The sequence below is a fragment of the Eurosta solidaginis genome, chromosome 3 (genome assembly GCF_040869045.1).
Source record: "Eurosta solidaginis isolate ZX-2024a chromosome 3, ASM4086904v1, whole genome shotgun sequence".
In the NCBI taxonomy this organism is placed as follows: Eukaryota; Metazoa; Arthropoda; class Insecta; order Diptera; family Tephritidae; genus Eurosta; species Eurosta solidaginis.
Genome location: NC_090321.1, coordinates 89,644,801 through 89,660,597, shown reverse-complemented (window position 1 = coordinate 89,660,597; position 15,797 = coordinate 89,644,801). Strand labels below are relative to the sequence as shown.

The window sequence follows — 15,797 nt, the reverse complement described above, 5'->3', positions numbered from 1 at the left end:
AGAATTTTTTTTTGTAGTCTTTTTGTAATTTTATATTTTTTTTGTATTTTTTTTGAAACTTTATATTTTTTGTATTTAGGTTTTGTATTTTGAAATTAGAGTTTATTCCATGTAATTTTTTTTTTAAATTTTGTTGCAATAAACTTTTTTGTAATTAAATGATTTTATGTAAACTTTTTGTTGGAAAAAAAATTTTTACTTTATGTAATTCTGATTTTATGTATTTTTTTTGCATCTTTTTGTATTAACACAACCACCACGTGCTTTTTTCACAACCATCACGCACATATTTTATTTTAAAAATCTTTAGTAAATTTATTTTGTAGTGCGGGGAATTTTTTCCTTCCCCGGCGCCACCTTTTGCCGCAGGCATGACCACGGTCGCCATGTAACATGTCCATTGAAATGGACATGGATTTTAGCCGATGGACTTCTGTTGTAGCACTTGACGTTTTTTTTCGGCGGCGTTGTTGAAACGCTGGTAAGCCACATCAGCCACTTTAATGCCGCTTGTTAGTAACAAGTTGTTACGAACCAAAAACAATGTTTTTAGAAAACCCAAAGGGGTCGGTCACCAATTTCCAATAAAAAGTAAAACTTTACACTTGCAATTTATGAGTATCTTTATTTTAATATATATATTATACAATTCGTGCAAAATTGTCTGACTTGTCGGGTTGAATGCGCGAAATTAATTAGCGTCATTCAAAGTGACGTTTGTTAATGTAACCCTCATTGTGAGTGATTGATGTGGTCAAAAAAACTGACGTGGTTAATATTTAATGATTGATGTTATGGTCACTCAACACTTATCATAAGGGTTGCCTTACACATGTTTGAAACTGTACGTTTCCTTTCCCGTTAGAGCATATTGATGACAATTTATGAGTGGTCGCACATATTGCATTGGGCGAAACACTGCTACAACAACATCAAATGAAGCGGCTCTGGCTGTGTTCGAGAAAAAAGTTTTTGGAAAGATTTACGGACCTCTACGCGTTAACGACGGCGAGTATCGAAGAAGATTTAATGAAGAGCTTTACGCACACATCAACATAGCCCAGCAAATTAAAATGCAGCGGCTAGCTGGCTAGGCCACGTTATGCGAATGAAAGATGATGCTCCGGCAAAAAAGGTATTCTAATCGGTTGGGGAAGAAATCGTCTTATCAATCCTGCATTTAAGTGCAGATATAAAATCACTTTCTTGTATCCGTACCGTTAATATTAAGAGCCAAAATTTGTTGACTGTATACAATGGCAACTTAGGAAGAAGTTTTTCTGTGGCCTACTGAAGAAAACAAGCTTAGCCCACCCTAATGTGTAATGTGGTTTTGATGTGCTAATAAACGCTTAGTATTTGAAAATTCCTTTACATAATTCCAATTACGGTATCACTTTAAGCGACTAGTGGATATTTGGATGTATTAATATCAGGATTGTCGATATCGATATTTTTATTTTTATACTATTTATACTCAATCCCACTGATGAATGGAAATATCGCTCTTTCAAACACCAAAAACGGACATTTGCTTTTGCATTTTTTTAATTTACTTCATCTACATACATATTTGCATATATTCACAACTAAAATTTGCCATACGTTGATTCCCTATAGCTCAGGCACAAAAAACAACGATTTATTATTATATTGGTAATAAATTGAATGTTCGCCAATTAATTGAGTAGATTGTACAATGTAAATAAGACTTAAACACTAAAGCGCTTGTGATAAGATATCTACACATTGGGAACTCGGCTGGTTGTAAAAATAATTTCCAATATTAATAATTTGCCCAAGTCCAAAATAGTTCAGTCGGTAGGTGAACTTAAATGTGAAAACATTCAAAGGAAAACGAAACGAAAATAAACTTTTTTTTTAAATTTTTCGGTGGCGCCGCGGTAGATAGCGGTAAACAATTTCACCATGTCCAAGTCAAATAATGAATTTAAGGACGACGAAGCCTTTTATGAAAGTAATTTGATGTTTGCAGAGCCCATTCATGTAAATGGCAAAAGTAATACGAAACCGGTGATGTAAGTTTGAATTATCAGTGATTCATTCATCGATTTAACATAGTGAATGTATGTACTTACATATGTACATATCGCTACCTGAGAACACCGATGTCGAATGCGAAAATTTTCAATTTTAGGATTATTGCAATTTCATAGTATACTCCTCATGTTCTATCGAACGGTACCATTAGGTTCTCCCTGAACGCTATAGATTTCCAGATATCCATCATGAATTTTGTCGTATGTCACATGATTTTAACGTCCTGTGTGTGTATTTTGTCGTATGTGCAACAAATAACGAACATACGACATTTTTATATTCAAATTGATTATTTATTATACTCAGTTGAGCAGAGCTAACAGAATATATTAACTTTAATTGGATAACGGTTGGTTGTACAGGTAAAAAGGAATCGAGATAGATATAGACTTCCATATATCAAAATCATCAGGATCGAAAAAAAATTTGATTGAGCCATGTCCGCCTGTCCGTCTGACCCTTAAAACGATAACTTGACTAAATTTTAAGGTATCTTGATGAAATTTGGTATGTAGCTTCCTGAGTACTCATCTCAGATCGCTATTTAAAATGAACAATATCGGACTATAACCACGCCCACTTTTTCGATATCGAAAATTTCGAAAAACCGAAAAAGTGCGATAATTCATTACCAAAGACGGATAAAGCGATGAAACTTGGTGGGTGAGTTGAACTGATGACACTGAATAGAAAATTAGTAAAATTTTGGACAATGGGCGTGGCACCGCCCACTTTTAAAAGAAGGTAATTTAAAATTTTGCAAGCTGTAATTTGGCAGTCGTTGAAGATATCATGATGAAATTTGGCAGGAACGTTACTCGTATTACTATATGTATGCTTAATAAAAATTAGCAAAATCGGAGAATGACAAAAAAATTTTTTTAAGTCAAATTTTAACAAAAAATTTAATATCTTTACAGTATATAAGTAAATTATGTCAACATTCAACTCCATCAATGATATGGTGCAACAAAATGCAAAAATAAAAGAAAATTTCAAAATGGGCGTGGCTCCGCCCTTTTTCATTTAATTTGTCTAGGATAATTTTAATGCCATAAGTCGAACAAAAATTTACCAATCTTTGCGAAATTTGGTAGGGGCTTAGATTCTGGGACAATAACTTATTTCTGTGAAAAAGGGCGAAATCGGCTGAAGCCACACCCAGTTTTTATACACAGTCGAACGTCTGTCCTTCCGCTCGGCCGTTAACACGATAACTTGAGCAAAAATCGATATATCTTTACTATACTCAGTTCACGTACTTATCTGAACTCACTTTGTATTGGTATAAAAAATGGCCGAAATCCGACTATGACCACGCCCACTTTTTCGATATCGAAAATTACCAAAAACGAAAAAATGCCATAATTCTATACAAAATACGAAAAAAGGGATGAAACATGGTATTTGGATTGCTTTATTGACGCAAAATATAACTTTAGAAAAAAACTTTGTAAAATGGGTGTGACACCTACCATATTAAGTAGAATGAAATGAAAAAGTTCTGCAGGGCGAAATAAAAAACCCTTGAAATCTTGGCAGGAATACTGTTCGTGGTATTATATATATAAATAAATTAGCGGTATCCAACATATGATGTTCTGGGTCACCCTGGTCCACATTTTGGTCGATATCTGGAAAACGCCTTCACATATACAACTACCACCACTCCCTTTTAAAAGCCTCATTAATACCTTTAATTTGATACCCATATCGTACAAACACATTCTAGATTCACCCATGGTCCACCTTTATGGCGATATCTCGAAAAGTCGACCACCTATAGAACTAAGGCCCACTCCCTTTTAAAAAGACTCATTAACACCTTTCATTTGATACCCATATCGTACAAACAAAGTCTAGAGTCACCCCTGGTCCACCTTCATGGCGATATCTCGAAAAGGCGACCGCCTATACAACTACCACCACTCCCTTATAAAACCCTCATTAATACCTTTAATTTGATACCGATATCGTACAAACACATTCTAGAGTCACCCCTGGTCCACCTTTATGGCGATATCTCGAGAAGGTGTTCACCTATAGAACTAAGCCCCACGCCCTTTTGAAATACTCATTAACACCTTTCGTTTGATACCCATATTGTACAAACGCATTCTAGAGTCACCCCGGGTCCACCTTTATGGCGATATCTCGAAAAGTCGACCACCTATAGAACTAAGGCCCACTCCATTTTAAAAATACTCATTAACACCTTTCATTTGATACCCATATCGTACAAACAAATTCTAGGGTCACCCCTGGTCCACCTTTATGGCGATATATCGAAAAGGCGACCACCTATACAACTACCAACACTCCCTTTTAAAACCCTCATTAATACCTTTAATTTGATACCCATATCGTACAAACACATTCTAGATTCACCCATGGTCCACCTTTATGGCGATATCTCGAAAAGGCGTCCAACTATAGAACTAAGGCCCACTCCCTTTAAAATACTCATTAACACCTTTCGTTTGATACCCATATTGTACAAACGCATTCTAGAGTCACCCCTGGTCCACCTTTATGGCGATATCTCGAAAAGGCGTCCACCTATAGAACTAAGGCCCACTCCCTTTATAATACCCATTAACACCTTTCGTTTGATACCCATATTGTACAAACGCATTCTAGAGTCACCCCTGGTCCACCTTTATGCCGATATCTCGAAAGGCGACCACCTATACAACTACCACCACTCCCTTTTAAACCCCTCATTAATCATTTGATCAGGTGTGTTACACGAACATAAATTCCCCAATAAATTTTGGATCGCTAACCCTAACGCTCGCTGATATTGAAAAAGGAATCCTACAACTGAAGATGTCTACTAAAACCGATGTGGATGGGTTGTCTCATACCTATTAAAAAAATGTTCTGCCCTTGCTTCCCCATTGTTAGTTCTATTCAATAAATCACTTGAACGAGGAGTGTTTATTGATGCGTGGAAAGTCAGTTCTATCACTCCAGTGTTTAAAAGTGGTAATAAGAACAATATTGCGAATTATCGGCCAATTTCAAAGATATCCTCAGTCTCAAAACTATTTGAGGCTATAGTTAAAAATAAAATTTATTTTACGGTAAATCACTTGATCTCCGCTCAACGACACGGTTTTGTTAAAGGTCGCTCAACAGTCTCAAACCTCGCCGTATTTTCGGAATACTGCATTTCTGCGTTTCAAAATCGCCTTCAAGTTGATTCAGTTTACACTTACTTTTCAAAAGCTTTTGACAAGGTGAACCACACAATTTTATTATTGAAACTGACAGCTCTAGGATTTCATTCCACTCTTTTAAAATGGCTTGAATCCTATCTCTCCTCTCGTAAATGTGTGGTTACGGTTGATGGGGCATCATCTGATCCTTTCATTGCGACTTCTGGGGTTCCACAGGGTAGCATACTGGGCCCGCTTCTCTTCGTAATTTTCATCAACGATATAACCAGCTGTTTCAATTACGCAAATTTTCTGTTGTACGCTGATGATCTTAAGATTTTTTCGACAATTACGAGCAATGAAGACATGGTAAGGCTACAATCTGATATAGATAATGTTGCCGACTGGTGTAAACGTAATAAGTTGAATCTTAATATAAAAAAGTGCTCAAATGTTTGCTACTCAAAGTCTCGCTGTCCGTTACCCACATGGTATAAAATCGATGGTCTTCGATTATCCACTTTAAGTGAAATTACTGATCTTGGTGTTGTATTCGATTGTAAATTTCTGTTTCAAACCCATTTGAATTACATAATAGCGAAGGCATATTCAACACTTGCCTTCATCAAACGATTTAGCTCTGATTTTACCGATCCTTACACATTAAAATTGCTATACACCTCTCTTGTGCGGTCTAAATTAGAATACGCCGTCTTTATCTGGAGGCCATTCTATAATTGTCACATTACCATGCTTGAACGTGTGCAAAAAGTTTTTGTTCGCTTTGCCCTACGGTCGTTGCATTTCAATGACCCGATTCCTTCTTACAGTAGTCGCTGTTTGCTCATAAACCTAAAATCGTTAAACAGCAGACGTTCTATTCTGTCTCTCACCTTTGTTTTTGACTTGATAAGTGGAGCGATTGACTGCCCATTTCTGCTGGCCAGAATTTGTTTCAACATCCCACAGAGGAGTCACCGCAATCACGATACTGTCTGGTTGGACACGGTTAGAACAAATTACGCGTCTAATGCTCCAATTTCAAGAGCTTTAAAAGAGTTTAATATGCTATCAAATCCTGTGGCTCTGGACTTTTCCTCCACAAAACATATGTTTAAATCGATATTAAATGACTTATGTACGTAAACTTTTAGGTAACTTTTAGTTTTTACGATTAAATAACTGTGTGTCTTTTTTTTTCTTGTAATCTGTATGAAAATGTTCACATTTTCTAGATTAAAACGAGATAAATAAATAAATAAATAATACCTTTAATTTGATACCCATATCGTACAAACACATTCTAGAGTCACCCCTGGTCCACCTTTATGGCGATATCTCGAAAAGGCGTTAACCTATAGAACTAAGCCACACGCCCTTTTAAAATACTCATTAACACCTTTCGTTTGATACCCATATTGTACAAACAAATTCTAGAGTCACCCCTGGTCCACCTTTATGGCGATATCTCGAAAAGGCGTCCACCTATAGAACTAAGGCCCACTCCCTTTAAAATACTCATTAACACCTTTCATTTGATAGCCATATTGTACAAACGTATTCTAGAGTCACCCCTGGTCCACCTTTATGCCGATATCCCGAAAAGGCGACCACCTATACAACTACCACCACTCCCTTTTAAAACCCTCATTAATACCTTTAATTTGTTACCCATATCGTACAAACACATTCTAGATTCACCCCTGGTTCACCTTTATGGCCATATCTCGAAAATGCGTCCACCTATAGAACTAAGCCACACGCCCTTTTAAAATACTCATTACCACCTTTCGTTTGATACCCATATTGTACAAACGCTTTCTAGAGTCACCCCTGGTCCACCTTTATGCCGATATCTCGAAAAGGCGACCACCTATACAACTACCACCACTCCCTTTTAAAACCCTCATTAACACCTTTAATTTGATACCCGTATCGTACAAACACATTCTAGAGTCACCCCTGGTCCACCTTTATGGCGATATCTCGAAAAGGCGTCCACCAATAGAACTAAGACCCACGCCCTTTTAAATACTCATTAACACCTTTCATTTGATACCCATATTGTACAAACGCATTCTGGAGTCACCCCTGGTCCACCTTTATGCCGATATCTCGAAAAGGCGACCACCTATACAACTACCACCACTCCCTTTTAAAACCCTCATTAATACCTTTAATTTGATACCCATATCGTACAAACACATTCTAGAGTCACCCCTGGTTCACCTTAATGGCGATATCTCGAAAAGGCGTCCACCTATAGAACTAAACCCCACGCCCTTTTGAAATACTCATTAACACCTTTCGTTTGATACCCATATTGTACAAACAAATTCTAGGGTCACCCTGGTCCACCTTTATACCGATATCTCGAAAAGGTGACCACCTATACAACTACCACCACTCCCTTTTAAAACCCTCATTAACACCTTTAATTTGATACCCGTATCGTACAAACACATTCTAGAGTCACCCTGGTCCACCTTTATGGCGATATCTCGAAAAGGCGTCCACCTATAGAACTAAGACCCACGCCCTTTTAAAATACTCATTAACACCTTTCATTTGATACCCATATTGTACAAACGCATTCTGGAGTCACCCCTGGTCCACCTTTATGCCGATATCTCGAAAAGGCGACCACCTATACAACTACCACCACTCCCTTTTAAAACCCTCATTAATACCTTTAATTTGATACCCATATCGTACAAACACATTCTAGAGTCACCCCTGGTCCACCTTAATGGCGATATCTCGAAAAGGCGTCCACCTATAGAACTAAACCCCACGCCCTTTTGAAATACTCATTAACACCTTTCGTTTGATACCCATATTGTACAAACAAATTCTAGGGTCACCCTGGTCCACCTTTATGCCGATATCTCGAAAAGGTGACCACCTATACAACTAGCACCACTCCCTTTTACAACCCTCATTAATACCTTTAATTTGATACCCATATCGTACAAACACATTCTAGAGTCACCCCTGATCCACATTTATGGCGATATCTCGAAAAGGCGTCCACCTATAGAACTAAGCCCCACGCCCTTTTAAAATACTAATTAACACCTTTCGTTTGATACCCATATTGTACAAACGCATTCTAGAGTCACCCCTGGCCCACCTTTATGCCGATATCTTGAAAAGGCGACCACTTATACAACTACCACCACTCCCTTTTAAAACCCTCATTAATACCTTTCATTTGATACCCATATCGTACAAACACATTCTAGAGTCACCTCTGGTCCACCTTTATGGCGATATCTCGAAAAGGCGTCCACCTATAGAACTAAGCCCCACGCTCTTCTAAAATACTCATTAACACCTTTCATTTGATACCCATATCGTACAAACATATTCTAGAGTCACCCCTGGTCCACCTTTATAGATATATCTCGAGAAGGCGTCCCACGCCCTTTTAAAATAATAATTAACACCTTTCGTTTGATACCCATATTATACAAACGCATTCTAGAGTCACCCCTGGTCCACCTTTATGCCGATATCTCGAAAAGGCGACCACCTATACAACTACCACCACTCCCTTTTAAAACCCTCATTAACACCTTTCGTTTGATACCCATATTGTACAAACGCATTCTAGAGTCACCCCTGGCCCACCTTTATGCCGATATCTCGAAAAGGCGACCACTTATACAACTACCACCACTCCCTTTTAAAACCCTCATTAATACTTTTAATTTGATACCCATATCGTACAAACACATTCTAGAGTCACCCCTGGTCCACCTTTATGGCTATATCTCGAAAAGGCGTCCACCTATAGAACTAAGCCCCGCGCCCTTTTATAATACTCATTAACACCTTTCGTTTGATACCCATATTGTACAAACGCATTCTAGAGTCACCCCTGGTCCACCTTTATGGCGATATCTCGAAAAGGCGACCACCTATAAAACTACCACCACTCCCTTTTAAAACCTGCATTAATACCTTTGATTTGATACACATATCGTACAAACAAATTCTAGAGTCAACCCTGATCCACCTTTATAGCGATATCCCTAAATGGCGTCCACCTATAGAACTATGGCCCACTCCCTCTTAAAATACTCTTTAATACCTTTCATTTGATACCCATGTCATACAAACACATTCCAGGGTTACCCTCGGTTCATTTTCCTACATGGTTATTTTCCCTTATGTTGTCACCATAGCTCTCAACTGAGTATGTAATGTTCGGTTACACCCGAACTTAACCTTCCTTACTTGTTTTGTTAAGAATACAGTTCTCGTATGTCATACAATTTTAAATGCACTTATATACATTGAGCATGTCAAGTAACAAAAACAGAAAATAGATGTGAGTTTAAATAAATATATTGGCTTTGTTTATACTCCATACCATCTATTGCTTCTTTTGGTGAAGGAATCGAACCAAGTAAAAGAAAATGTGATTTCACTTGTGGAAAATAACTACTTTGGCCGAGAAATATTTTTAAAATAGGTACCGGTTTAATATAAAATTCAGTTAACTATATTTTTGCTTGTTGCCGCGCTTGTGATTAAAAAAGTGAATTTTATTTCAAACAAAAATAATGAATAGTCACATGTCCGCAAGCAATTTTTTATCGGATGATGAAATTTTAGATCCTTCCTTTAATATTGAGGACTAGATTGGCATGGTTCGTTCTAGTATTCGTGTTAACTCTAACCTGGAACAAAGTGCTAACAATTGTGAAAAAGGAACATCTTCAGGCACTGGGTAAATTAGGGCACGAAAGAGTCAGATACATCCAGAATCATGGAAAATTAACGTACGAAAATCCTGTCGCGAAAAAGGAAAGAAATATGTAAATAGGAAAGGTGTAGAACGCCCTGCAGTAAGTATGCGACCACCCTGTTAGGAAAACTGCATTCGTGATTGCAGAAATAAAATTACATGGTTATTGGTGAAAGAAGCGAAATACATTCACAATTTTGGCAGTTAAATTCCATCGAAAAACGTTTATTTTATGCTTTGTCAAACCAACAGTACTAAAAAGGCGTCGGCGCATATCTAAAAACATCGCAAAAACAAGAGGAAACTCTATTTTTTTTCAAGTAAACGCTACTACATTTGCAGTATGTGAAATTTTTTTTCTAAATACTTTGGGAATATCTGAAAGAAAACTCTATTATTGTTTAACATTTTTGAATGACCCTGAACAAGGACTGCGAAATGAACGCAGAAAGCACCATGGTAGACCAAAAACCTTATTCGTTTATGTAGATACATAAAGATTGAATTATTGATGTGAATGTTTGTAGTTTACAGTCTCTCGCGCGCACATAGGCATATAAGTAAATCCATCTGTGTGTGACATCTCTCTGGCTGCCTTATATATGTGTATACTTGATTTAATTATTAACGTAAATACTGCTTGGCATGGCCTTAGCATCGCCTTAGTGATGGGATAATTTAGTGATGCTAATATCCGTGACACTGCCCTCCACCTAAGTCTGATGGTCCCGATCAGACAAATCTCCCGATCTAAATGTTGCCAGCCTTTCCAAATGGACCACCTTCATTTTGGTTCGTGGTTTACCGATGGTTTGTATGCGGTACACTACATCGTTGATCCGTTTTACAACTTTGTATGGGCCTTCCCAATTACACTGCAATTTCGGGGACAAACCTTTTTTACGTTGTGGGTTGTATAACAGCACCAAATCTCCTTCCTGAAAACCTTCTGAATTAAGTGCTTTATCATATCTGGCTTTCATCTTGTCACTCATAATCTTTGTTCGTTGCCTTATCAGATCATGTATTTCTCTTAGCTCTTCTTCCAAATCACTAGTGGATTTCCTGACATTTCTCTCCGCATTGGCATCTATCCCAAACTTCAAATCAGCTGGCAGTCTAAGGTCATTGCCAAAAATTACTTTTGCAGGGGTTTGGCCCGTTGTCTCATGCACTGCTGATCGGTAAGCCATCAAGAATAATGGTATGCGGGTATCCCATTCTTTATGGTACTTGTCCACTACTTTCCTTAAGTGCTCCTCCAAAATTGTGTCCACCCACTCTGGCCTTTCTACTTCCACACGGCGTGCTTTGAAGACTGGCTTACACAAAAGCGACGCTGTTTCCTGAATCAGAGCATGCGATACCGTTTCTGCGAATGTGGGTTTTGGGTTTGCATATGTCGCTCGCTTCGTTTCTACGTCCCGTATGCCGTTTATAAAACTCTGGATTTTTACCCTCTCGGTGTATTCCACAAGTGCGTCCGCATTTGCGAGATGAGCCAACCTTTCAACATCCGAGGCAAACTCCTGCAAAGTCTCATCCGCTCTTTGGTGACGGTTTTGCAACTCAATTTGGAATATCTGTTTCCTATGCTCGCTTCCATAACGTCTCTCGACAGCGGCCATCAATGCTTCATAGTTGTTCCGCTCTCCTTCGGGAATCGTCTGTAGGATTTCGGCTGCTGGCCCTTTCAATGCCACGAACAGAGCTGCAACTTTATCTTCAGCATTCCAGCTGTTCGCTGCCGACGTCTTCTCAAATTGGAGCTTAAATACCTGGAATGGAACAGAACCATCAAACGTTGGGGATTTTACCTTCAGAGTAGACATTGAAGTGATTGGACGGTTCAATTGTAACTCCTGAATCCGATCCTTCAAAGCATCTATTTCGGCCTCCATTTTATCTTGTCGCCCACTGAACCCTTCCTGAAACTGCGTTAGTTTCTCTTCCATACGCGATTCTAGTTGTGCCGAGATCTGCGATGATACCTGTGCTGAAATTTGTGTCGACATTTCTGATATACGTGCCTCTTGTGCTTCAATTTTAGATGTTATTTCTGACGACATTTCTGAGATACGTGTCTCCTGTGATTCAATCTTCGCTGTTATACGTGTCTCTTGGGATTCCATCTGTGATGACATATACGTTTTCTGTTCTTCCAGTTGTGATGACATGTTGGTGAATATTTGTCATGACATTTCTGTTATACGTGCCTCTTGTGCTTTCAGTTGAGATGACACTGTCGATGTTTGAGCAGATATTGCAGCTAAAATCATGTTCAAGTCTGTACTGGTAACCGTCTGCGATGTTTCGTTTTTCTCTTCAATTTTTGTTGTCTCCTCGCCATCAAGATGAAAGACATACTCTTCCACATCAATTCCTTCTGCTTCCATTGCCTCTCGTAGCCGTGCCTGAAGTTCGAGTTTAACGCCGCTTGTATTCAATCCACGGCTCTCCAACTCCTTCTTCAGTTGCGGGATCTTCAATTCACTTAACTTTGCCATGTCCAAGTTTATTCGAAGTCTTCGGAATATATTCAACAATTCCTCTTCTGACACCAATTGTAACGAATTTACTTGCAAATCCTCTTATTTGCAATCCTCTGCTAAGTTCGAATCACTAAACTGTTGAATAAATAACTCCAATATTGAGTGATGGAAAAATGGCCTTTATTAAGTACTTCACAATAACACTTATACTTTGCTACTCGCTGGCTTAATAACCAAACTGATTAATAACTCAAATGAAACCCTACTATTGGCCGCCAGATCGCGGGCTTAATCAAACTGATTGATAGCTCAACTCAAACTGAATTACTTCTTACTCGCTTGCCCCGCTTTTATAATTTACGCTGCATACTTCTAGGCTCTTCGATTTCCAGAACTTACTAGTTGTTTCGGCTACAAAATCGCCAGCCACAACTACGTGCACAAATTATTGCTCTCTCTTGTGACAACTCAGATAAGATATATGCATGTGTTTGTGCATTGCCGCTCCGCTGCTCGTACACGTACATATGTGTAGACGCAATTATTTATTCGTTTATGTAGATACATAAAGATTGAATTATTGATGTGAATGTTTGTAGTTTACAGTCTCTCGCGCGCACATAGGCATATAAGTAAATGCATCTGTGTGTGACATATCTCTGGCTGCCTTATATATGTGTATACTTGATTTAATTATTAACGTAAATACTGCTTGGCATGGCCTTAGCATCGCCTTAGTGATGGGATAATTTAGTGATGCTAATATCCGTGACAATAGCATACATGCATTTTTATTCTAACATTTTTATCAATCATTTTGAAGTGTTGCTCACAGTTTTATTTTACTTTGAATAAAGAATCATTCAAGGTTCGAATCGAGCTCAAGACCAGAACAATAATTTTTTTATAATGATAATCATTGTTATTTTTTAATTTTTCTAAATTTGAAAAATTGTATTTTGTTTTTGGAATAGTAAGTAGAAAATTTTTCAGACAACCTGTCATAGCTGCGCAGATAGATCCATTTCGAAGGACGCTAAGCCTTCATCATCAGTACGCTTTAGGCATGCTGCGCTAACCATTTAGCTATATAGAAAAATTAAAAAATAACAATAATTATCATTATAAAAAAATTATTGTTCTGGCCTTGAGCTCGATTCGAAGCTTGAATGATTTATCAATAGGCCGATAAAAACAAAAACAATTGTGAATAAAGAATGTATTGTAGTGAAAACCAATAATTTTATTATCGGAAAATTCTTCTTCTTGATAATGATAATAAATATTAATTAATTAATTTATTTATTTTTTATATTTATTTTTTTGTATACATATATTTTCATGTCTTTTTCCTGGGGCTTTCGGTATGAAGGCCAGCATACTGTCCGCCCTTTTCCCTTATTAGAAGGGCTGGATTCTTTTTTGAGAAAATTAGTATAACAGCTGTCTCCTGAACACAGTCAGCCTCTGACTTCTGACTTTTCACCTCGTATAACAGCTGTTATACTAAATTTCTCAAAAAAAGAATCCAGCCCTTCTAATAAGGGAAAAGGGCGGACCACGCCCACCTCAGTTCAATTTGCTGAACGCGTTAACAAAAAAATAAAATACAATTTCGAAATGTAGAATTTTGAACTTCGAACTTCGTAAGCCGATATCTATTTTTTGAAGGCTAAGTTCGAAAAACGGAGATAGTACTTTGTTTACTTAAGCCTCGATCTCTACGAAAAAGTGGGTTTGTCCAATACCCAGAAAAAAGTTGATTTTGCCGCATAGTGTTATTATTATAAATACGAAATAACAGGTTTGACTCACTTATTTACTTTGACTTCCCCTATTCATGATATTTGGCATATCTTTATTAACTTTTCAATGCAAACCCTGAAATTTTTCCTCCAAAAATACCATGAGTTTCAGGTCTAAGTATAATAAGAATCAGGTAAAATAACAGTTGCAATAAATATTGAAAGTGCTATAACTTCTTTGTTTATTATTTTAGTAATATGGTTTCAAAGCAAAATTTTCTTGAATTTTTAAGTACTTTCGTTTGGTAAGGAAAAAAAACATACATTAGGGGGGGGGGGGGGGGGGGGGGGTAAAGTTTTGTTAGCTGACCTAATCATGTGAAAACGACTTCATAGCTTAATAGGACATTAAGCGGAAGCGGTGAAGCTTCTCAAGGCCAAAATAATGACATATCATATTTAAAAATCGCACGTCAAATAACCAAGTTACACCGAAATAACCGTTTTGGCTGTATTTCGAAGGATCAAAAAAAATTAAAAAAAATTTTTCCGAAACCCTCTCAACATTATCTTCAAATTTAGGGGCGGACATTAGCAACTTTTTTTTTGGTATGGGGACCAACCCAGTCTAATGTACATCCATAGATAAAGTTAAAGAGTTTTTAATGCAATGTCATGGGAATAAATACATAGTACATACATACACGCGGTTTAACGGTCAACCAGAAAAAGAGATTTGGTTTTCTCATTTAGATATGTTTATTTATGAACTTTTTCGTTTTTTTTTTCAGTGTTGAATTTTTAATTGCAAATGGTTCGGTGTGATTTGTTGCCTTAAGTGCTTTTTAAACCATTAGTTTGCGACCGAAATACTTTTCGGAAATGGTATATCTCTCGTTTGTTAGAATTTACCATAATGTAAACTTAACATTAGGTTTTATAGTTTGCGGGATTATATTTGCGAAAATTTGGGGATCATTTTGGTACTATTTTGGAAATTATCGAAACTATATTATTCCGATAACTAATCGATACTTTTTCGAGAACACATCGGTAAAATGTTGAATAAAAAAGCTGTCTTTTATGGATGAAAAATCGATAACAAACCGGTAACTCATCGACAACAGATTGCTAACTCGTCTATAGCTCGCTGATAACAAAAAATGTACAACAAGCCCATGAACCGTAGATAACATTCCAACAGTTGTTATCCTTTCTCTTTCCTTTACTTTTTATACTTTCATGAAAATGAAATGGTATATTAATTTCGTCACGAAACCCAAAATTGTAAGTCATTAAAGGAAAATAGATAGACCCACCATTAAGTATACCGAAATAATCAGGTTGAAGAGCTGAGTTGATTTAGCCATGTCCGTCTGTCTGTTTGTATGCAAACTAGTCCCTCAATTTTTGAGATATTTTGATAAAATTTGGTGAGCGGGTGTATTTGGGTGTCCGATTAGACATTTGTCGGAACCGGCCGGATCGGACCACTATAGCATATATCCTCCATACAACCGATTTTTCAGAAAAAGAGGATTTTTGTAATATCTTACTCAATTTAACAGATTGAAGCTTCAAA

The 15,797-nt window shown here is 37.3% G+C and overlaps 2 protein-coding genes across 3 annotated transcripts in view; one reads left to right on the top strand and one right to left on the bottom strand.

Moving 5' to 3' along the window:
* Positions 1–15,797, bottom strand: part of LOC137244139 (protein transport protein Sec24C-like) — a 625,388-nt gene that overhangs the window by 434,776 nt on the left and 174,815 nt on the right. The window lies entirely within an intron of this gene.
* Positions 1,837–15,797, top strand: part of Mdr50 (Multi drug resistance 50) — an 86,446-nt gene continuing 72,485 nt past the window's right edge. For both annotated transcript variants that reach the window (XM_067772696.1, XM_067772697.1), the window contains exon 1: positions 1,837–2,039. In XM_067772696.1, coding sequence (XP_067628797.1) covers positions 1,930–2,039 — 110 coding nt within the window. In that variant the 5' untranslated portion in view covers positions 1,837–1,929. The remainder of the gene's footprint in view (positions 2,040–15,797) is intronic.